At 60.3% G+C, this 21438-nt stretch overlaps 2 protein-coding genes across 6 annotated transcripts in view; one reads left to right on the forward strand and one right to left on the reverse strand.

Moving 5' to 3' along the window:
- Window positions 1-973: 973 nt before the first annotated feature.
- MAFF (MAF bZIP transcription factor F) lies at window positions 974-12383 on the forward strand. 4 transcript variants are annotated; one of them, XM_045466079.1, is made up of 4 exons: window positions 1736-1982; window positions 7338-7587; window positions 10436-10501; window positions 10771-12383. In XM_045466079.1, exons 3-4 carry the CDS (start codon window positions 10466-10468, stop codon window positions 11227-11229), a joined length of 495 nt encoding a protein of 164 aa, XP_045322035.1. In that variant the 5' UTR covers window positions 1736-1982; window positions 7338-7587; window positions 10436-10465; the 3' UTR covers window positions 11230-12383. The 4 variants fall into 4 exon arrangements, with proteins under 4 accessions (XP_045322034.1, XP_045322035.1, XP_045322032.1 ...); XM_045466078.1 differs by lacking the exons at window positions 1736-1982; window positions 7338-7587 and adding an exon at window positions 974-1094; XM_045466076.1 differs by lacking the exon at window positions 7338-7587 and having other exon boundaries at window positions 1739-1982.
- A 1707-nt stretch (window positions 12384-14090) lies between these two features.
- TMEM184B (transmembrane protein 184B) overlaps window positions 14091-21438 on the reverse strand; it is a 49887-nt gene continuing 42539 nt past the window's right edge. Inside the window, exons 6-10 of one of the 2 annotated variants that reach the window (XM_045466069.1) lie at window positions 21053-21144; window positions 19913-20082; window positions 19274-19468; window positions 17468-17488; window positions 14091-16615 (exon numbers count right to left, since the gene is read on the reverse strand). In XM_045466069.1, the coding sequence (XP_045322025.1) occupies window positions 16374-16615; window positions 17468-17488; window positions 19274-19468; window positions 19913-20082; window positions 21053-21144 (720 nt within the window). In that variant the 3' untranslated portion in view covers window positions 14091-16373. The remainder of the gene's footprint in view (window positions 16616-17467; window positions 17489-19273; window positions 19469-19912; window positions 20083-21052; window positions 21145-21438) is intronic. The other variant, XM_045466070.1, reaches the window with a different exon arrangement.

The raw sequence follows: 21438 nt of genomic DNA on the forward strand, positions 1-21438 counted from the left end.
GGGCAAGTGGGCAATCTCTTGGGGGGTGTGGTTCTTTAAGCGTCAAGACAAATTCACCACAACATTTGGTCACTTGGGAAGCTAGTGGGCCAATCTGCATAGGAAACCCAAGGCTTTGGACCCAGAGGCGGGAAGGCATAACAAGGGCTCTCTCATTCTGGAGCCCAGTGCCGGGCTCGATCCCAAGAACCATGAGATCATGACCTGAGCCGATATCCAGAGTCGGATGCTTAACCAACTGAACCACCCAGCTGCCCCCCAAACGGCCCCTTTTGAGTGGAGCTCCAGGCACTGAATACATCCCTCCCGTTTATACTGGGACCCATTCATTTGGGTATAGTGCCAAACGTCTGGACCAGGAATAAGTCAAGTCTGGATTCAAATTCCAGTTCTGGTACTTCCTAGCTAGGTGACTTTGGAAAGTCACTTTCTCTCTCTGAGCCTCCACTCATATATGTCCTCAGTATAGGTTTGTTGAGGGCTCACTATGTGCTGAGCACTGTTCTAGGCTCAGGACATGCAGTGGTGAACAAGGTAGACAAGAAACTTACATTCTGGTTGGGGAGACAGGACATTAAATAGTGAGCAACTATATAAGCAAGGTAACACCTTATAGGAGATATTAAGGTAATATAAAAACCTATTTCAGAAGTGGGGGCTCTTTTAGCTAGGGCAGTCAGGAAAGGCCTCTCTGAGACAGTGACCTCTAAGCCGACCTGAGAGATGAGAAAGAGCCTGGCAGCGAACGGAAGAGGAAACAGCTTGTGCAAAGGACCTGTGGTAGGAACGCGCTAGGCGTGTTTGAAAAACAGTAAGAAGGGCAGTGTGACTGAAGAATAGTAGGTGAGGGGAGAGTGGAAGGAGGTGAGGCTGCAGAATTGGGTAGAGGTCAGATGGCTTAGGGCCCTATAGACCAAAAGGAGGAGTACAGTTTATATTTCAAATGCCAACGGAAGCCGTTGAGGGAATTAAGCCAGAGAGCAGGAAGTGTGTGAAACAATCTGATCCTTGTTTTAAGAAGAACTCTGGTGCGTGAAGAAAGCCGTTGGGAGCAAAGTGGGGAGGCCATCAGGAAGCTTGCTACCATTGTCCAGGTAAGTTGAGGGTGCCTGGACCAGGTGGGGGGACGGGGGATGGAATAGAGTGGGCAGATGCAGGGCGGCGTTGGAGGGAGAGCCAGCCTGACTGGGGGGGGGGGGGGGGGGGGGGGAGGAAGGGAGAAAGAGGAATGGAGCAAAGCTCCTAGAATCGGGCTTGAACAACTGAAATCGGGGAGTCTGGGGGTGTGGGGGAGCTGAGGTAGTGTTGGTGGTCAGGAATTGGATTTTTGCGGTCCTCCTCTGGCACCCGGGTGGAGGTGCAGAGTGGGTAGTCTCGAACTCTTTGGAGAAGCTCTATGGGGATCCTGGGCATATGGATGGCATTTAAAACCACGGGACTGGATGAGATCAAGGCAGAGGGTGTAGGGTGAAAGGAGAAGAGGTACGGGGCTGTCGACTGCAAAAACGAGACAAATGACACCTCCGCCCACGCGGCTCTCGCGAGGTATCACGTGAACGCACCCAGCCGCCTCTGACTGGGGTTGAGAACGCCCGCCGCGCGGAGGCCCGGAGATCAGGCCTTGTGTAGGCGGGGCCCGATCGGGGCGGGGCCGCCTGGGGGCGGGGCCCAGAGCCGGGAGGCCGCTCCGGGGCCGTAGGGGCCGCCAGGCGGTGACGTCACCGCATGACTGGGTTTTTATGAATGAAAGGAATCCTGTGAGTGAGTAATTCCGGGAAGCTCGCCTTACAACTCCGCGCCGCCCCCCGCGCCGCCCGCCCCACAACAAAACTCGGCGCTGCGCTCTCGGGAGCCCGGCTCGGAGCGACCGGCGGTCGGGACCGGAGGGGGATCGGACAGGAGGAGGGCGCGGGCCGAGACAGCAACGCCGGGACGGCAGCGGCAGCCGCGCGTGCACGGGGCGCCAGGCGAAGCGGCCGCGGGTGAGGGACGCGGGTCCGAGACGGGGACGGGCGCGCGAAACCCGAGGCGGCAGGGTCTCCGTGCCCGGGAACGTGCCCAGGGCGGGGCGCCGGGGCCCCGCTCCGTCGGCGCTTTGGTGTGTCCTTCGCCCGGACGGCTGGCGGGTGGGGGTGGGGGCGAGGGCCAGAGGTCCGGGAGCTCCGAGACGGGGCCCAGGCGAGCTTGGCGGGGTGCGGTGGTGACGGGCCCCTTCTGGGGGAGCGCGCGGGGAGGCGGCCGAGCGGGGCAGGAAGGGGCAGCGCAGGCCGACGAGCGTCAGCGTCCGCCCAGGCGGGACCGGGGGCGGTGTGTGCACGTACGTGACTCGGTGAGAACAGTCCCTGGACCGGTGCCCGCGAGCAGTGCGTGCGCGGTTTGTTTACGTCCGAAGGCGGGCGTGCGTATGTGTTCCTGGGCCAGTGTCCCGCGTATCCTGCCCGGTGCGTGCGTGTGTGTGTGTGTGTGTGTGTGTGTGTGTGTGTGTGTGTGGTGTGTCCGCCGCGCGCGCTCCCAGGGGGGTGAAGACCCCGGGGCCTGTGTGTGCCTTGGAGAGAGTGCGCCCGCATGAATAAATGTGGAATAAGGACCCGACCGAGGGAAGTGGCCAGTTCCAAGGTCACACGGGGGTACGGGAATTCTCCCTCCGGCTGTCCCCTTTCGTCCAGCCCTCGGCCGGGCCCTGGCTGTCCCCGGAGTTTCCCAGGGACACGGCCATGTGACTGCGGTGTTTGTCTCCCGCCCAGAGCCGGCGCCTGCAGCCCTAGGGTGGGGCAAAGTATCAAAGGCCCCATCCGGCTGGGCTGGGGGGTGAGATGAGTGGGCCACCCCTCCCCCCCCTCCCCCGCCCCAGCACCCTGATGCCTCTGTCCTTGTCCCCAGGTTTTCCAGCTGCCCCAGGAAGGCAGACCCTAGGGACTCTCCTTCATCTCCCCAGGGTTGCTCATCCCCTCCCTCTCGGGAGGAACAGGAAGGGCCTGAGAACCCACCACAAAGCTGGGAAGTAGGAAGGAATCCGTGGCTTCCTCTCTTTGGTGGCTCCTCTGGCTGGTCCTGGTTCTGGAGGTTGTACCTGCTGGGTTGGGAAGGGTGAGACGGGGAGAATGGGGTGGAGCTGGTTTCTGCTCTCCTGGTGGTTTCAGTTCCCAGGTGGGATTAGTCAGACCTATGGTTGGCTGGACCTGAGGAGCTAGTTGAGGGCCTGGGCCAGGCCTAGGACCCAGAGTCCTCACCCTGGGCTAGGCATGGTCAACAGGCAGTGGAACAGGTGATCTTGGTCCTGAGGGGTGGGGCCAGGAACTCAACCCCCGTCCGCATCAGCCTCGTGGAACGGGATGGAGTCTAGGGAGTCCTTGGTCCTATTCTGCCCTCCCCCTCCCACCACAGGGCTTCAGAATCATCCGCGGGGTGGTGGGGGGCGGGGGCAGTGATTGAGCTTGAGGGGGTGAGGAACCGGACGAACTTTTAACCTTGAATCTTTGAGCCCTGGTGAGCCCTGCTCCCACAGCTCGGAACTTCAGTATCTCCATCTGCAGCAAGGACTAGGCAACATGCAGGGCGGCAGGATGGGTGTAGAAGGGGGTGGGGTGGGGTGGGGTGTGGCAGGCTCCACATGCAGCCTATGGGAGAAAAGGAAGAGCCAACAGCCCCAGGCTGGACCCAGGGATGTCCAGGAGTATAGGGTAGCCAGGAGCACAGGAACCAGGCACCCCCCAGCGATGGAGCCTGTCATGGGCCAGATGCTGGGGATGAGATGGTGAGCAACTCAGATCCCTCTGGAGCTTCCAATCGAGGCGGGGGAGCCAAAGCTGAAGGAAGAGCTACCAAACTCAATGCAGAACCATGGCTGAGATGGGTAGTCCGGGGCAGAAGGCACTGTGATTTGAAAGCATAGAAACAGGGCTCCGACTTAGCCAGGGCAATCAAGGGAGGCTTCCCCGAGGAGGTGACCAGTGAGCTGGGTTCTCAGATGGCGTGATGGTCATCTATGAGGCCCTTAAGGGCAGGGACTGTGATTCATCTTTGGGCCTTCGGGACCCAGCACTGAGCCTGGCACAGAGTAGGTGCTTCTTGGATGGTTGCTGACTGAATGAAGGAATGAACACTAGGCCCGTGTCCCGAAAGAACTCCACAGCACTTGGAAAACAAGGCCTGGGAAACTTCCAGTGAAGCAGGGAGCCCGAGTGGGCTGTAAGGTCCTTGAAGCAGCCTCTCAAAAGTGAGCAGACCCTCGGGCAGCACTCGGTGCGGGACAGATGGCAGGGCCGGCCCTGGAGGCAGCCCAGACTGGAGGCCAGCGAGGAGGCAGCTGCAGTCCTGGTTCAGCTGAAAGGGGAAGTGGTCCCTGGCTGTGCAGGTGGAGCAGAGGGATGGTCAAGGCCGATGGTCTCCGAGCTTGTGTTCTCATGCCCCTGCCTCCAGGGAGCCTTCACTGATTTCCTTTCCCAGGGTGTCCACTCTGCTGGTGGTTTTGGAGCTCCATTCTGGACCAGAATCTGACACTCTATAAAACTCCCAAATCATCAGTGCTGGGAGGTACATTGGGCTTGGGGGAAGTTCGGCATGTTGGGAAACTGAGGCCCAGAGAGAGAGGGGAGGGACGGATTTGAAGTCACATTGGTGAGCGCGAGGGGGTGGCAGAACCAGAGCTAGAATGCGAGGGCCCTGCTTCCATGGGGTGCTGGGCTCTCCCAGCTTTGCTCGGCTTCCAGCAGGGAGGAGGCTCCAACCAGCGCTGGCGGCCAAGGCCCAGGAAAACACATTTTTTCCCTCTGTCCTCACAGAGGAAGCCGAATGGCTCAGCAGCCAGAGAGGAGCCCATGCCAGTGGGTGGGCCGTCTGCAGGATGTCTCTGGAGTGGACTAGGGGGCCCGGGAGGGGGGCGGGTGCAGCAGGGTTGGCAGCTGCTGACTGGGCGAGGCAGCTGTCAATCAATCCCCGAGAGTAAACTCATTCTCATGCCTCCCAAAGAATGTTGGGAACCTGCAGACCCTGGAGGTCAACTCTGCTGGCCTCCAAGGGAAGAAGGAGAAACTGAGGAGGGGGGGGGGGTGGGGGGAGATGTGGTGGCCGGCCCTGAAGAAAGGGCCCCGAGCTGGGGGTCCTGGGAATCGGGACCCCTGGGTCCCAGCCCATCACTGCCATCAAACAGTCGCTTGGTTGCCTCAGTTACAGAGCTGGTTGGACCTGCTGCTGTCTCCGGCCCAGGGTCCCCCAGACTGGCCGAGGCAGCCTGGCGGAGTACCCACGCCCCTTGGCTTAGAGCCCTGCGACCCCTGGCCTGGGCTGGGAGAGTGAAAGCCTGAGGTTATCAGACAGTTCCCCCTTCTTTAAATTTTTTTTTTTTTCAACGTTTATTTATTTTTGGGACAGAGAGAGACAGAGCATGAACGGGGGAGGGGCAGAGAGAGAGGGAGACACAGAATCGGAAACAAGCTCCAGGCTCTGAGCCATCAGCCCAGAGCCCGACGCGGGGCTCGAACTCACGGACCGCGAGATCGTGACCTGGCTGAAGCCGGACGCTCAACCGACTGCGCCACCCAGGCGCCCCTACAGTTCCCCCTTCTTGTGACTCTCCCTCTGTGATTACCTGACTTTGCTGAGCCGGGACATTCCTGGGCAAACAAAGGTGCCTCTGCTGACATCCAGGATTTGCTTGAAGGGGCTGAGTCTAGAGCAGGAGAAGGAGGAGGAGAAGAGGGAAGAACAGGTTTACAGTGTCCCTAGAAACTGAAAGTATTTAGAATCCCAGTCAGCTGAGTGGATGGGAACTTCAGCCGTTCTATAGAATAGCAGATGGCCAACAGTTTCCGCCTCTTGGGCGTGTGTTGTATTGAGAAGGATTCTTTTTTTTTTTTTTTAATTTTTTTAACCACTTATTTATTATTGGGAGACAGAGAGACACAGAGCATGAGCAGGGGAGGGGTAGACAGAGGGGGAGACACAGAATCCGAAGCAGGCTCCAGGCTCTGAGCGGTCAGCACAGAGCCCGACGTGGGGCTCGAACTCACAAAGTGAAAGATGATGACCTGAGCCGAAGTCAGTCGCTTAACCAACTGAGCCACCCTGTCGCCCCGTGTTGAGAAGGATTCTGAGGCTGTCTTTTTTTTTTTTAATTTTTAAAAATGTTTATTTGTTGTTATTATTATATATATATATATATATATTTTTTTTTTTTTTTTTTTTTGAGAGAAAGAGAGACAGAGTGCAAGCAGGGGAGGGTCAGAGAGAGAGGGAGACACAGAATCTGAAGCAGGCTCCAGGTTCTCAGCTGTGAGCACAGAGCCCGACACAGGGCTCGAACTCACGAACCACGAGATCATGACCTGAGCCAAAGTCGGACGCTCAACCGACTGAGCCACCCAGGCGCCCCCCCACCCCCACCCCAAAGCTCAGTGGGGGAACAGTGCTGTGATTGATTAGTGATGCCTGCAGAGAGAGTGGAGGGGGTGGGGGCGATGGGGAGGTAAGCCAGCCATTTGCAGCTCCTGACCTTGTCTAAGTCTCTTGTATCTTACGTGCTTAGACTGTTATGATTGTCCCCGTGCTACAAGTGAAGAAACCAAGGCCCAGAGAGTCCCCTCTTGTCTGTGGGTCAGGCCGTGCTTCCGAGGTTCTGCATCAGCCACAGCACCCAGGGCTCAGCACCTAGCACCCAACGGGCTCTCAGTCTCTCTGTGGGTGACCCTGGGCTACCCTATTGACCTCTCTGGGCATTAACCTCACAGAGCCGTCAGGAGGACCAGGCTGATGCTGGTATGAAAGGGGTCCGGATCCAGCTCTGGGTCCTTTACACGTGTTCAGAATCCACCCCCCCCCAACCCCCGCCAACTTGGGGGGGGAGGCAGCCACTCACCTGCCGTGTGACTTCAGGCAAGAGATGCCCCTCCGTGGGTCTCCACCTCCTCGTGGGTGAAGTGAGGATGGCTGGATGCTCTCCCAGGGCCTTTCCCGTGTGACTCCAGCCGGCCTGGGGACCCTGAGTCAAAGCAAGGTCCCAGTGCGGGCTACCAGCCTGACCCCTCCTGGACGGACTCAGCGATTCTAATGACCCCCAGGTGCTCAGTGACCTCTGCGTTCTATACCACTTGGTTCCTCCAAAACCCTGCTCGGCGGGTATCGTTCTGATCCCACAGTAGGAAAAGTGGAGGCCCAGAGAGGTGCAGTGCCTTGCCCGAGGCCACACAACCCGGAGAAGACAGAGACGGGACTCAAACCCAGGCTCGACTCCATCCCGTGCTCCTTCCTTCCCACAGCCCACCTGGGGGCCCAGCATCGTGAGGGCAGAATCCCTTCTGCCCCTTCTCGTCTCCCTAGCCTCTGTGTACTATTCTTGCCAGGCAGAAGAAGGCGGCAGGTAGAACGGAGGAAAAGTTGGAGACGGGCACAGGGAGGTTTTCTCCTGGACAGTGTTCAGCTAGGCTCGGGCTGGGCGTTCGCTTCGGACACTGACAAGCCGGGTCGTGGTGTCAGACCACCCACCCACGTTTCACCAGCGCCTGCTGCCTGCCGGGCCCGGGGCGGGTGGCCTGGTGGCCTCGGCACCCAGAACTGCTCCGGCCCCGTTTCTGCCGCAGAGCTCCCTGTCAGGTGGGGAGACAACGAGGAAATAGACGATCACAAGATGGGGGGGGGGGGAGGAATGTGCGAGGGTGGGTGGCACCCATGACATTCTTACAGATCAGGGAGGGCTTCCTGGAGGAGGAGTTGTCTGGGCCCAGGGCAGAAGGATGAGTAGGAGCCTGCCAGATAAAGTCAGGGGGAGACGTGTCACGGGGCGTGGGGTTGCCCAGGGGCCATACGGTGTGGGAGGGAGGAAGTGAAAGAAACTCCGCGTGGCTGAGCTGCCAGATGGGGGCGGGCAGTGATGGCAGACGGGCCTCAGGTGCCACGCAGGTGGGCCTGGACCCTGTTCAGGGATAGTAAGGGGCCATGGAAGGTTTTCATCTGGGTGGTGACGTGGCCACAGTCACCGGTGGAAAGAACCTCCAGTTGCTGTGAAGAGGATGAGCGGAGGCCAGCAGAGAAGCATTCTAGGCCCTTCCCAGGCTATTTAAGAGGCCCGTGTTGAAAGGCAGGATTGGCAGGGGTGGCGTAGGAGGGTCTCAGGGTAGTGTCGGTGAAAGGCCAGGGTCCTACTTGGGACTTTCTGGAACTCAGCTACACCGCAAGGAGCCTGGGTGGCTCTGAGGACCCTCCCAGCCCAACGGCCACGGTGGCTGCCCCTCTCAGGGGATCTCTTCAAGTGCCACCTTCCCCCTCCTGTCCCACTCCTTGCTTCCCTCCGGGGTGCCAGAGCCCCTGGCTATACGGGCCCCAGGAGCTGCTGGGGGGCTCCGGAGAAGCCTGGGGCTTCTCTGCACGTCGGCCTGAGTCACAGTGAGAGTTCCAACGGTAGTTCGGCAGGAATACGTGAGCACCTGCTGTGTGCCAGGCCCTGGGCACTGGCACGCAGGCAGAGGGCAAGACGGAATGTCTGCTGTCGTGGAGCTCGCGCTCCAATGGGGAGGCAGACACTGAACCTATATGTGCAATAGATGTCATAACAATTACATATAGTGGAAAGTACCATGAAGAAACGTGAGGTAGGAAAGGGAAATGGAAAGAGAGAGAGAATGTGTGTGTGTGTGTGTGTGTGTGTGTGTGTGTGTGTGTGTATGCGCGCGCGCGTGTGTGTGTGTATCCAGGGCTGGGAATTCTAAATGGAGTGAGAACATGAGATTTGAAAAGAGCCCCGAAGGTGAGGAAGCAAGCCTTGTGGCCATCTAGGGGAAGAGAAAGCCAGGCCAGGAGAACAGGCAGTGCAAAGGCCCTGGGGAGGAGTGGGCGTGGTTTGTTGAGGAACAGCAAGGAGGAGGGTGTGGCTGGAGCAGCGCCAGGGAAGGGGAGCCAAGCAGAAGCTGAAGTCAGAAGCATGTGCTGGGGCCACATCATGCAGTGGTTTGTGGGCCACCGTGATGACTTTGACTTTGACTCCCAAGAGAGATGGGGGCCACGGGAGGGTCCCGAGGGAGAAGTAACATGAGTGACCTAACACACTCTGTGGGGGAAACTGAGGCACAGAACAGTTACCCGATCTACCAGAATCGGAGGTAGTGAGTGGAACAGCCATCAAAAAGCTCCCAGTGTGTCTGGCACCCGGGTCCCGGCACTTGCGTTTCTCGGGGCCCGTGGGAAGGTATCTGAGGCTGAGCTGAGGCTGTGAGGTGTGTCCCTCAGAAAGCTCCAGAAACCAGGGCTTGCCCTCATTTGCCCCTGCGGTCATACTGGGTACTGCTAATGAGAATCGATGGGGTGCTGCATCTGAGGTCACAGGGCGTCTCCCCGCCCTGTCCTCTGTGCTCCTCACCCCCCCCCCCCACTGCCTCCCTGTGGGTGGTAACAGATGAGGAAGTGCGGGCTAACAACGAATGGGGGAGAAGATCCGATGTGCAGGGACAGAGAGGACTGCTGTTTTAAAAGGGGGCTTGGGGAGACCGTCACCTTCGTGGGCACTGGCCTCCGGAATGCATTCTCCATAGCTCCCCCATGTCAGTGTTTGGCATACCGTAGATGCTCAATAAATAGTTGCCGAACGAACATGGAGGTTTCAGGCCTATGGAGGATACACTGAAGGCCCCTGGGCCCCTCCTCAGTTGAGGTATGACCGCCCTGTCTGGCCAGGGTGGTGCTGAATTCGTGCTCGCGGCTGCCGGGCAGAGGAAGCTTCTCCAAGACAAACTTTGGTGAGGAAGGCTTGGGCTGGGGAAGAGGGAGGAGGGGACTATGTTTTTTTTTTGGGTGTTTTGGGTTTTTTTTAAGTTTCTTTATTTATATTATTCATTATTTTTAAATGTTTATTTCTTTTTGAGAGAGAAACAGAGTGCAAGCAGGGGAGGGGCAGAGAGAGAGGGAGACACAGAATCCGAAGCAGGCTCCAGGCTCTGAGCTGTCAGCATAGAGTCCGATGCGGGCTCAAACTCACAAACTGCGAGATCATGACCTGAGCCCAAGTCGGATGCTCAACCGACTGAGCCACCCAGGCGCCCCTATTTATTATTATTTTTTAAGTAAGTTCCATACCCAACGTGGGGCTCGAAATCACTACCCTGAGACCAAGAGTCACATACTCTACGGACTGAGCCGGCCAGGTGCCCCACATATGTTTTGGGTGCTTTGGTGTATGTAGGTTATACTTCAGTGAGAAGTTAAAAACAATCAAATAGACATATCTGGACCCCATGTGGAAGGATGGCTGGTATGGGAAGATGAAAGGCAAGAGAACAGTAAAGAGAGCAGAACGTGCAAAGGTCCTGAGGCTGGAATGGACCCCTGGGACAGAGAAAGGTGGTATGACAGGACTTCCATAACAGCAGGGGCCTTGAATGCCGAGGCAGTGAGTCTGAGTTTTATTCTAAGTAGAGGAGAAAGTAACCTCGGTCTCCTCTCTCTCTCCTAGGTCTCAGCCCAGAGGGCACCTTCTGCAAACATGTCTGTGGACCCCTTATCCAGCAAAGCCCTGAAGGTGAGGATGCTGCCTCTGTTGTCCCTGTTCTCCCCCTCGCTTCTGGCTTAGGCTGACCCATCCCAACTGCCTCTTCAGTTACTGGCATCCTCAAGGGTGGCTCAGCAGGCTTCAGGTGTTCGTGAGGCCCCGGGAAGGGCCGTGGGCTGGAAAGCAAGAGGCCTGATCACAGGCTGTGTGCCCAGGGAGGTGGATGGGGGGTGGGGGTGGGGGTGGGGGGGGCGAGCAGGTCACTCAGTTTCCCCATGCGCTCCACGTGCTGTCCCCAGATCAAGCGTGAGCTGAGCGAGAACACGCCGCACCTGTCAGACGAGGCCCTGATGGGGCTGTCGGTGCGCGAGCTGAACCGGCACCTGCGCGGGCTCTCGGCCGAGGAGGTGACGCGGCTCAAGCAGCGACGTCGCACGCTCAAGAACCGCGGCTACGCGGCCAGCTGCCGCGTGAAGCGCGTGTGCCAGAAGGAGGAGCTGCAGAAGCAGAAGTCGGAGCTGGAGCGCGAGGTGGACAAGCTGGCGCGCGAGAACGCGGCCATGCGCCTGGAGCTCGACGCGCTGCGCGGCAAGTGCGAGGCGCTGCAGGGCTTCGCGCGCTCGGTGGCCGCCACCCGCGGCCCGGCCGCGCTCGTGGCGCCAGCCAGCGTCATCACCATCGTCAAGTCGGCCCCCGGCCCGGGCCCCGCCTCCGCCCCCGCCCCCGGCCCCGCCCCCGCCCCCGCCGCCTGCTCCTAGTGCCGGCCACGCCCATTCCAGGCCACGCCCCTCCGACCCCCCCCCCCCCCCCCCCCCCGCTTCCTTCCCAAAGTGCCTAAGCGTGGTCTCTGTCCCTTGGTGCCATTTCTCTGCAGCCACCAGCTCTTGTGGTGAACACATGTTCCCTCCCGAGCCTGCTGTCTTCCTCGTTGTAGCCCCTATAACCGGGACCCAATAGGTGGCCCTGGGGTGGGGCACCTTTGGTGAGAATGGTAGGGTGTGGTTGGCGCCTGGGGTCTCTTTTGGCGGAGAGTCCTGCCTTCTTGGACTGGGAGGATGGAATACAGAGCAGATTAGAGAAGGGCTGTCGGGGAGAAGAGGGCCACCCCTCATTGTGTAAACTTGTTTGCTCAGATCGTGCCACAGCCCCGCCTCCCCCCAGGATTTAGGAATATGTCGTCTCCCGGGGCTGAGAAGGGAAGGTCAGTTAACAGATGGGGACACAGTCCTCCAGCAGACATGCCAGTGCCCAAGGCCATCCGTGCGTAGTGGTTGAGCTGGAAAAGCTAGGCTTTCTTACTGCTGCCCCGAGATTCCAGCCAGGGGATCCCGCCGGGGGTTGGCAGGGGGCTTGTGGACACGGACTGGAAAGGGTGATGGAAGGGCCTCCCTGACCCGGGAGCCGCCTCTGTGAGTTAGGGGAAGAGAAGTAGAAGGCCAGAGAAGGTGATACAGATGGAAGAGATGGAAGGAGCTGGCCAGCCAAAGAGAAAGGGGACCAAGGAGGTGACCACCCACTGTGGCAGGTGGGAAGACAGATGCTCAAGTCCTGCAGCCAGGGGTGGGGGTCCTGAGAAGGGAAGGGTCCCACCCCTCCCCCTGGGAATGTCCACCGTGGCTTAGGGGCTGGCCACTGTCATTGATTGCCATTCTCCTGGGAAGCCCAGCCCCAGCCCCAACCCTCCCTGCGCCTCCCTCTCCCCCCTCCCCCCCCCCCCACAATACGGTTGTCCCTCCCCGCTGTTTATTTATTGCACGAGTCTAAGTTATTCTCCCCAGCCAGAAACCTAGCACCCACTCCCTGGGAAAAGCGGTGTGTGGCCCTGTGCTGGACTTTATATTTTATATCTGCAAATAAATCACATTTTATCTTATATTTAGGGAAAGCCGGATGGCAACGACCAAAAAATGTTTAAAAAAAAAAAAAAAAAACGCAAAAAATTCGCCCGGCCCCTAGAATTTATTTATTTTCTGACTTACAGTAAGCGACTTATCCGCCTTCTGTATTTTGTAGACTTTCTGAATAAAGTCGAGTTCTCTTTTTCCACGGAGAAGTATACGTCTCTGGGCTACGGTCTTTTGGGGGAGGGGGTGGCGGGAGAGGTTCTGAACGAGGGGCCTAAGCTGGAGTCCAGCTTTCAACCCCAGCCGGGAACCCTCTGCTCCAACTCGCAAGTGAAAAAACTGCGCCATCAGCCCTCGCTCGCTCACTAGCACTGGGAGCTCAGAGGGCAGGCGGATGCCAAAACCTTGGTTCTTCCGTCTGGTTGCCTGGAGCCTCCCAGGGGAAGAAAATACCAGAAGGACAATGAAATGTAGGGTTAAATTCCCTGGCATCCCTTCAGTGAATAAACAGTCCCGCCCAGAGGAAAATTCCCGGATTTAAGAGTAATCTTTCCAGCACTTTCCCACCGAGGTCTGATTTTCTACAGCCAAGTAGAAAATATTTTCCCCATGTTCCGGAAGGCACAGGGGGGCCGAGAGAGAAGTGGCTTCTTCAGTCCCAGCCTGCAGGCCAAAAAGGCAACCCTGTGTCTCATCTTGGGCTCCGAACTCGCTGTCATTCACTTCGACCCAATCCACCTGCCTTTCGGGGTCACCCTGAGAAGGAGGGGTCAGGGAGACCGGGGTTTGAATCCGCGTGACCTTTGGTGACTTACTTAGCTTCTGGCAGCCTGGGTTTGCCCACGGGTACGATGAAGGCACCCGAGGGGGGCTGCAGGCTGGAACATGCAGAGCAAATGTCTCCAGCGGCACAGACAGCTGCAGCGAGGAGGGTTTCTGTCCACACAGATGGCAGGGCTGGGCTCGGGGAAGGACACGTCTGGGGAAGCTGCCCGCTTTGAAAGTCGGGGAGGGGCCGGACCACATGGGTTGGCTCCAACCTCGGGCCTTTCTCCCCCTCTCAGGTTGAGGCCCTCGATCCTGATCCCTGACCCCGGGATGATGCCGAGCTCAGGCCTGCGAAAGGGCAGCAGGAAGCCAGGGGCCGGGACAAGTGGAGGTTAGTGGCTGGCTGGGAAGTCCCCCCACCCACGCCGCATTCCTGAGCGCTCCTGTCAGCAGGCCAGCTCCTCCTCCCCAAAGGCCGGTGGTGCCCCGTGAGGCTAGGCACCTGGCCTGGTAGCCCAATGCCCAGTGGGCCCTGCTCTGGGCCTCCTTACCCCGAGGGGGAGGTACCTAGGGTCCCACGGTGGAGGGTGGGCTCAGGGAGGCAGGAAGATAGCCTGGAAAGAACAGCTGCCCTGGAAATCCCTTCAACCCCTGGGGGGAACCTGCAGGAATGGGGCTGCCAGCGTTTGGGCCCCCCAAAGGGGGCTGGCTGGCAGAAGGGGGAGCTTCTGCACGCACCAGCCCTGTGGGGTGGGGAGGGGGAGCCCCTTGGGACCAAAGCTGCCACCGTGTCCCACCGGCTGGAGGAGGAGGAGACACTTGGTCCAGTGGGAGCCCGGACCCCAGTGTCAGCCTCTGGCAATGTGTTTTTTTTTTCCCCCCCATTACCTACACGTCACATCCCGTCTCCTAGGATACCCCTGCCCACGACCACTCGGCCCACCCCCAAGCACGAACACGGAGGCCGGGAAGAGGAAGGGAAAAAAAAACCTCACCCACAGGCAGAAGAGATTTCAATACAATCTATATTATCTCATATATAGATCTCTCACTTTATTTGCTCACTTCTGTCACGCATTTAAAATGTCAGAGACCAAAATAGAGCGGCTTTCTGGTGGAACTCATGGCAGTCATACACGAGATACAAAACTAGGGGACTCTGTCCTCTCATACATCATACAATTAATTTTTCAAGTATCTTTTATGTACAAAGAGCTACTCTATTGGGGAAAAAAATTAAAAAAAAAAAAAACAAAAACAAAAACAAAAAAGACAGGTAGGTTATGCATCCTAGGAAGGAGGGGTGGAGTGGGCGGGCCCGCATTCCTAGGCCCTCATCTCCCCGGGGGGCCGCTAGCTCCTTGCCGCTGAGTCCCCCTCCGTGTCCCCCCCCACGGACCATGCCAGCCGGCCAGTCCAGGGCGGGCAGAGACCCAGGGGGCAGGGAGTCGGCAGGGAGTTTGGCCTGGAGGGAGAGTCAGAGAAACAGATTCGCGAAAGCAGAGGTGGGAGTGGGGGAGGAGACTCTCCTCAGACAGCCCGCTCCCACTCACTGCCTTCCTGGGCACTTTGGTCCCAGTGAGCCAGGCCCACCAGACAGGGCCCGAGAGCTGGTCTCCGGGACCCTTGCACGCAGGCCTCTGTGACCTGGGGGCCGGCTGGGCCACAAGGGCCAAAGGAAGCCTGGGAAGACGGCTGTCGTGGACCCCACCCCCACCCCCATCCCAGCAGACCCTTGGCACAGTTCATTCCAGTAATGAACGAAAAGGAAGAGACTCCACGGTGAAGTTCTGGTGCCACAGGGCAGGGCCCTCCTCACCCTGTCACCTTCTCCAGGCTGTTACAGCCCAAACCCCCAGCGCCCTCTGGGTGTCAAAGGACAGAAGGCTCCGCCTGTATGATCGTTACATCGTTATCTGTCCAGAGGCTCTTCGGAAGAAAGACAGTGGCCGGCATAAGCCCTGCCTGCCTGGCGGGGCAGGGGGATCCGGCCTTAGGAGGCTCCAGGTGTATGGGCGTGGAGGTGAGCGAGGGGAGGGGACCGGTGATCCTGGCCACCCCTAAGGCCCGTCCGAGGGTGCGTGGCCCAGCACTGCAGGATCCTGAGCGCCAGTAGCTTGATAGGGCGCCCCCAGGGGCTGTCTGCGGCCAGACAGACTGAGGGCCTAGGAAGGGGGAGCTTTCGTATGTGACTAAGGCACAGAAGAGATGGGCCCAGGGGCCAGCCGAGGCAGGACACCAGGCCCTGTGTGGATACGGCGCCAGGAAGAGGAGTCTGGGGTTACCATTCCCACTTCCCAGCTCCCTGCTGCATGCCCCATCCTTCTGTCCTCCCTCCCACAGGACCGTGTTCCTCCAGAAGCTGGTCTGAGATGTGGACACTCAGACCCTTCCCCTGAGGTGGGAAGGAGAAGCCCTAGGGAGAGGCCAGGACCCCGTGGAGGTTCTCACTGCTCAGCCCGCGAAGGAGGGTTGGGAGCCGCCGACGCTTTGAGCAGCCGGGAAGCAAGGGCCCTGCCCAAAATGCTCTCAAGAAGACAGACCCCAAGGACAGTTGGGCTGCTGGCTGCCCTCCGCAGGCCAGGAGGAAGGGGCACGAGGCAGGCAGGAGGGGCCGCCACGGAGAGGACACCCAGGGGCCCAGAGACCCCTGCTTGGAGAGGTCTCGTCAACAGAGGAGGGGCCCAGATGCACCTGAGCGCCCTTCTGACGTGGGCCACGCGGCTCTTGGTGTCGCTCTGGTCCTTGCAGCATGCCAGGCAGGCCCTGGGTCAGGAGAGGCCACCGGGAGCATCTGGGTTCCCTCCTCCCCCTCCTGCCCGAGGTGAGGCTAATCTAGCAAGGACAGAGGGCACAGGGGAGGGAGCAGGCAGGAAAGAGCCCAGGTCAGAGTATTGCACGGTGTTGGGGGCAGGGCTGGAAGTCTCGCGGGGGAGCGTGTGACCCGCGTCGGGGCTGAGAGGGCTGCGGCTGCCGGTCCACCATGGCCACATGGCAGGACGCGCCACGGGGGCACGGGAGTCGCTCCTCGCATCCTCTGTCCTTCGCCCAGCAGCGCGGGGGTGGCCTTGTATAAATATTCCTGAAGGCTCGTCGTGAGCCTGGGCTGTCCCCCGGGCAGACAGCTTCTGGCTGTTCTTTTGGAAGCGACATGTGAGTGTTTCTGGTCCAATAAATTAACGGGCGACACCAAAGCTGTGCCAGCCTGCCTCCCGGCCCGGGCGTGAGGCCGGAGGGGAGCACAGCCTGCCCTGAGCCGAGGCGCCAGTCCTCCCCACCAGCAGCCGCGCCTAGAACTCGTCGTCAGAGCTAAGCAGGAGAGTCTTCTCGTTGTCGCGGGCGCCACTGAGGCTGTGGGAGCGGGAGAGGCCGTGGGCGCCGCCGCGCCAGGCGGGCCCGGGCTCCAGGGTGGACTGCTGGGTGTACTGCTGGTAGGCCGGCGAGAAGTTGTGGATGGCGTCCTGCACGATGTCGTGCGGGTTCATGGTCTCCTTGAGGCTGCTAGAGATGCTCTTCATGGGGGCGCAGCGGCCTGCAGGGTGGGAGCCCAGAGGCAGGGGTGAGGGGCTGGGGCAGCAGGAGGCCCCTGGTCCGGGGACTGACCCCCACCCCAAGGCTCTGTCACCCAACCCGCCCCCTCCTGCAGCAGAGAACGGGGTCCCGGACACAAGGAGGCACAGGCAAAGGAATGGCTCTCTGGCCAGGGCACAGAGTGGGCGCTGAGCTAAGCGGCCACCGGAGGCTCGTGAGCCCGGCTGGCGGGAAGGGACCCAGGGTGGAGAATGGCATCCGGCAGACGAGGAGCCTGGCGTGCCCCCGGGAGGCCGGCGTGCTGGGGGAGGGGCCCAGCTCCACTCTGGGACGGGCACCGGAGTCTGCCTGACCAGCTCTGTCAGGGCAGGCGGCCAGGGGCCCGGGCCCACAGAGGGGCTGACGTAAATCTTCACCGGCTCCCCTCCGAGAGGGCGGAAGCCGCCAGCCCTGACGTGCTTCCTCCCGACTCCCTCTCTAAGGAACCGTCCCCGTGAATTAAGGGGGGGAGAACTGGCCCAGGCCATAAAACCTAGAGGTAAGGGATAAGCCCGGGTCTCAAAATTCAAATTTGGCATGCTCTTTCCACCTTCACGTTCTCGGCCACAGATTTCCCATTCGCAAGCCCCCGGAACCCGGCAGGGCACATTCCGGAACAATGAGAGACCAGAGTGGAACAGGCAAACTCTACAGAGCGCAGCCCTCGGCAGGCAGGTGCTCTGAGCTCTGCTGCCCAGGGGGTGCCTGTCGGGGAGACAGGGACACAGAGAAGGGGCTAGGGGGAGAGGCATGCTGGTGACAGTGACCAGGACTGACGTGCAGGACAGACGCGTAGACCGAGAGCAGAACCTACCGTAAGGGCCGTATGTTGGTACTGCCCGCGGCCAAACCCGGGGCAAAAGCAGGGCGGAGAGGGGAGGGGAGGGGGAGAGAAGCCAGAGAAATAGAGAAGACAAGAGACACGGCTGAGTCACACCGTCTGCCCACCACCGAGGCCGGCACACCGAACCATGCGCCCTTCCCGCCTCCCCGCCAGGCCCCACCTAGCACCCGGGCAGCCCCGGCTGCCCCCTGGAGCCTGGCACCTGGCAGGGCATGTCTCCCAGGGATGACTCCTCCCACAGGGCTCGCGCTTCCGGTGGGGGGTGGCGGGGGTGGGGGGGTGCTTACTTGTGCAAAACCCGCAGTCGAGGCGGCTTTAGACCCAAGCCTGATTGGAGGACTGAGGGGTTAGCGAGTGGGCAACAGGCCCCGGCCCAGCACAGAGGTGGGGTCCTGCCTTTCCCCGGTAGGGCTGGCCTGGGGTCTTTGCTAGAGCCGGATTTCTAGCCACGCTCCTTTTCGCTGGGGTGGATGTCTGGGAGCAGTGGGTGGGAAGAGGGCCACGGCAGAGCCACCACGTGGGCCTTTTAAACCTCAAGGGTCCAGAAAGGGTTCTCTGCTATGGCCCCAGGCTCCAGGCACAATGCTGACTTTCCTAAGGGCACAGGCTCTTTCGGGACCAAGTCCAAGGGACATCGCTCTCAACACTGGGTGGGTGTTTGCCAGGTCCTTCCGGGGGGGGCCCAGCGGGAAGCGGGTGGGACACCAGCTGGCAGCAGTGGGGCACGGCCAGCACAGCGCCTGGCACCGAGCAGGGGTGCCTACAGCCCTCGGCCGGCAAGCGTGCTGGGAGAACACGGTCGGGCGCACAAGAGTTGAGCGACCCGGTGTGCGGTTCAGTCCACAGGCATCTAGCGGGTCTCTCTCCAGCCAGGAAGAAGGGGAGGGGGCCGAGGGGCTCTGCTGCCGCCCTCCCCACCCCCACTCCCGGGGCCTGTGGTGGGCCTGGGTGCTAGGCCTGGGGACGTGGGGTTCTCTCCTCCAGCCACATGGAAGGGAGCCGCCCAGCAGCCCAACCTCCGGGTGGACGTGTTAGACCAGGAGCTTCCCCTCCCCAGACCCGCAGAAGTCATTTCAGGCGAGCCCGGCCTCCTCTTCCCACCCCCCTTGGCCATCCCCCCTCCGCCCAGCGGCAGCCAGAGGCAGGTCCCCTGACCCCAGGCCCCAGGGGGCTTGGGAAGCACCCCCTACCGCCAGGCCCAGACCACTTAATATTGCAGGATCTCGGAGGGTGGGCTCACACATGGGATTCTGAAAGGGTCTCCGGGGCATTCGAATGCACAACGGCGGGTGCCAACCTCTTCTAACAAAGAGGAAGATGGGCAGGTGTAAAAAGAAAGCTGTTAAAATCGATTACCATCTGAGCGTGTTTCTTAGAAGTAAACCGGGCTAAAAAGAACTTTAGAGAGGAGGCAATTACAGCACAGAACGCAAAGCCGCGTTTGGCGTGAGGAGCCCCGAGGAACTTGTCTATTCTAGGGTCTCCACCCTGGCCTTCCCGTGGGGATATTGTGCTGTAGCATCTCGGGGGTCTCCATACTCCAGGCCTGCTGCAAGAGACAGGTGGGTCTCCAGCTTCCAGGACATCCCTGCGACCTTGTGTTGGGGGCGGGGGGTGGGGTGGAGAGCCTCGACCTGTGTCCCCTCTCCCACAAGTAAGCTGGAGACGCCTGACCTGTCACCACCTGTCAGACACTGGGGGGCAGGAGGGGCCCTGGGGCAGGGCCGGGGAAGGCTTCTCCCGCCGGGGAGTCATCTCCAGGACCCTGGCTCATACCTTGCGCATCCAGCCTCTTGTCAGCATAGACCTTGTAGGTGAAGGCGTGCCGCAGGGCGAGAGCCGCAAAGAACATCTCCACACAGATGATGAAATCCTGGTAGCCGGCGGCCACGGTGCCCTCGCCCACAGACACGCGGGCCGAGTGGATCTTGGGGATGGCCCCACACTTCTCTAGGATGGCCAGGAGCATGCCTGGAAGGGGAAGCATGGGCATGTGGCCCTAGACTGGACCCCTCTTCTGGTCCCCCCTTCCTCCCTGGAGCACTGCCCGAATGTCACTCCCGCCAGGAAGGATGACAGCCGGGGTCCACGGTTGCTCCCCCCTGGGTCAGGGATGCCAACACCAAGCTGAGGCCTCAGGAAACCCCACTCTATTGGCTACTTGCTGGCCACCAACACTGAGATGTCACCAGTTACATGGGGTTCCCTGGGTCCCCCATCCATGAAGTGGCCCCACCGAAGGTCCCCCATGGCCAGGAGGTGCCCAGTGGACAGAGACCCTCTGGGCTCCAGGCTGGGATCATCCAGGGACAGCACAGGCCCCATGGGCACTGGGACAAAGAGCAGGAGGAGGGGACATATCTTAGGGGACAGGGCAGCATGGGCTGGCCTCACAGGGACTGGGAAGAGGCTCACCTTGCCAGAAGGAGAGAAAGATGACGGACTTGACCATGAAGAACTTGAGGACAGGGCTGTAGGGGCTAAGCAGGTCCCGGGTGGCAAAGTAGAAGAGGAAGAGGGCGTACAGAGCTAGGCTGACGGAGATGTTGTAGATGATGGTCACGTAGAGGTAGCCGCTGGTGACACTGTGGGGAACACGGAGTGTTCTCTGGCTTGGACAGAGCTTTCTGAGGGACAAGGGGTCTCCCTCCCTCCTCTACCCCTCCAGTATGCCAAACCCCACGGCTCTCAGCAGTGGCCCCCAAGCTGTGCCCCACGAGCCACTGAGAAAGGGCTCAAAGCGACCAAAACATCAGGGGGCGGAGGAGGGGAGGCGTCCAAGGGTGTGCACCCGGGGTGCAGCCGGCCCTGCCGCCTCTGCTTTGCTCACAGGTGTGTCCAGGCTGCAGGCCTGCGGCTCTGGTGCCCAGGCTCCTGGTGGGGACACCAACACGGAAGCCAACAGCACCAGGGTTGGGGGCGGGGGTTCGTCCCGACGGTCAGGCAACAGGCGTCAGAGTGACACAGAGTTCGGCTTTGCTCTTTTCTCTTGAGCCAAGTCACGTCCCCCTCTGAGCCTCAGTCTGCTCACCTGCCCCGGTGGGGCCATCACGCGGGGTACAGCGGGTCTGCACAAAGCGCCTGCAAGCACAGGGCCTGGGTACGCGGGCACCGTCACTAACCCGCAAAACGGAATGAAATCCGCGTGGGAGAAGTCTTCTACCCGGGGACTCATGACAGGCCTCTCAGGGCTCGGACCTTCTTGCTCCCTGCCTTGGGGGTGGTCGCTGTCCCTTCTTGACCCACCCCTGGGGCACCACTCTGTAGGCCGTCCGTGAAGGGGATGTGTGCGGAGGGCTGGCTCCTGGGCTGCAGGCGGGGCCGGGCGTGATGGCTGTCACTGCCAGGCTTGGGCCTTGCAACTCGGGGGTGCAGGGAGGCGTGAGGAGGGCCGCGCTGTGCTTGGCCTCCCCTCTAAGGAAGGTCATGGGCATGCAGCCAGTCTACAACCGCTCCCTTCCCTGAGGCAGGGCATCAGCCTCTGGGCAGGCCCACCCACTCCTGCACCCACACTCCTCCCCCCACCGACGCCCCTCAGGGGGACCCGCTGCTTACTCAAAGTCACCATCCCGGTACTTGCCGAAGGCCTGGAGGACCACGGTGCTGACAGCCATGAGTGGCTTCACCACGCAGAACTGCAGGGTGGCCTGTTGGGGGAGAAGGTCAAGAGTTGAGGATGAGTGAAGGAACTGTGTGACAAGCACTCCTCCGGCCAGCTCGGCCTGTGCTGGATGCTGGGGGGCGGGGTGGGGGGGCCCCATGTCCTGCCCCAAGGGGACTGCCTTCTGGAAGAGGAGACAGATTCTATGGGGGTCAGCAAGGCAGTTGTGCGAGCGGAAGGAAGGAAGGAAGGGAGGGAGGGAGGGAGGACAGCCACTGGAGGGGCGTAGAAGCACAGAAGAGCCCATCAGCAGAGAGGGCTCCTCAGAAAAGGGGTCAGA

This window comes from Leopardus geoffroyi, chromosome B4 (genome assembly GCF_018350155.1).
Source record: "Leopardus geoffroyi isolate Oge1 chromosome B4, O.geoffroyi_Oge1_pat1.0, whole genome shotgun sequence".
NCBI lineage: Eukaryota > Metazoa > Chordata > Mammalia > Carnivora > Felidae > Leopardus > Leopardus geoffroyi.

Excerpts from the sequence above, each read along its gene's own strand:
- MAFF (XM_045466078.1), top strand. The coding sequence starts at position 10,466 with ATGTCTGTGGACCCCTTATCCAGCAAAGCCCTGAAG. Across the intron at positions 10,502-10,770 it reads TATCCAGCAAAGCCCTGAAG|ATCAAGCGTGAGCTGAGCGA; the intron begins GTGAGGATGCTG and ends TGCTGTCCCCAG.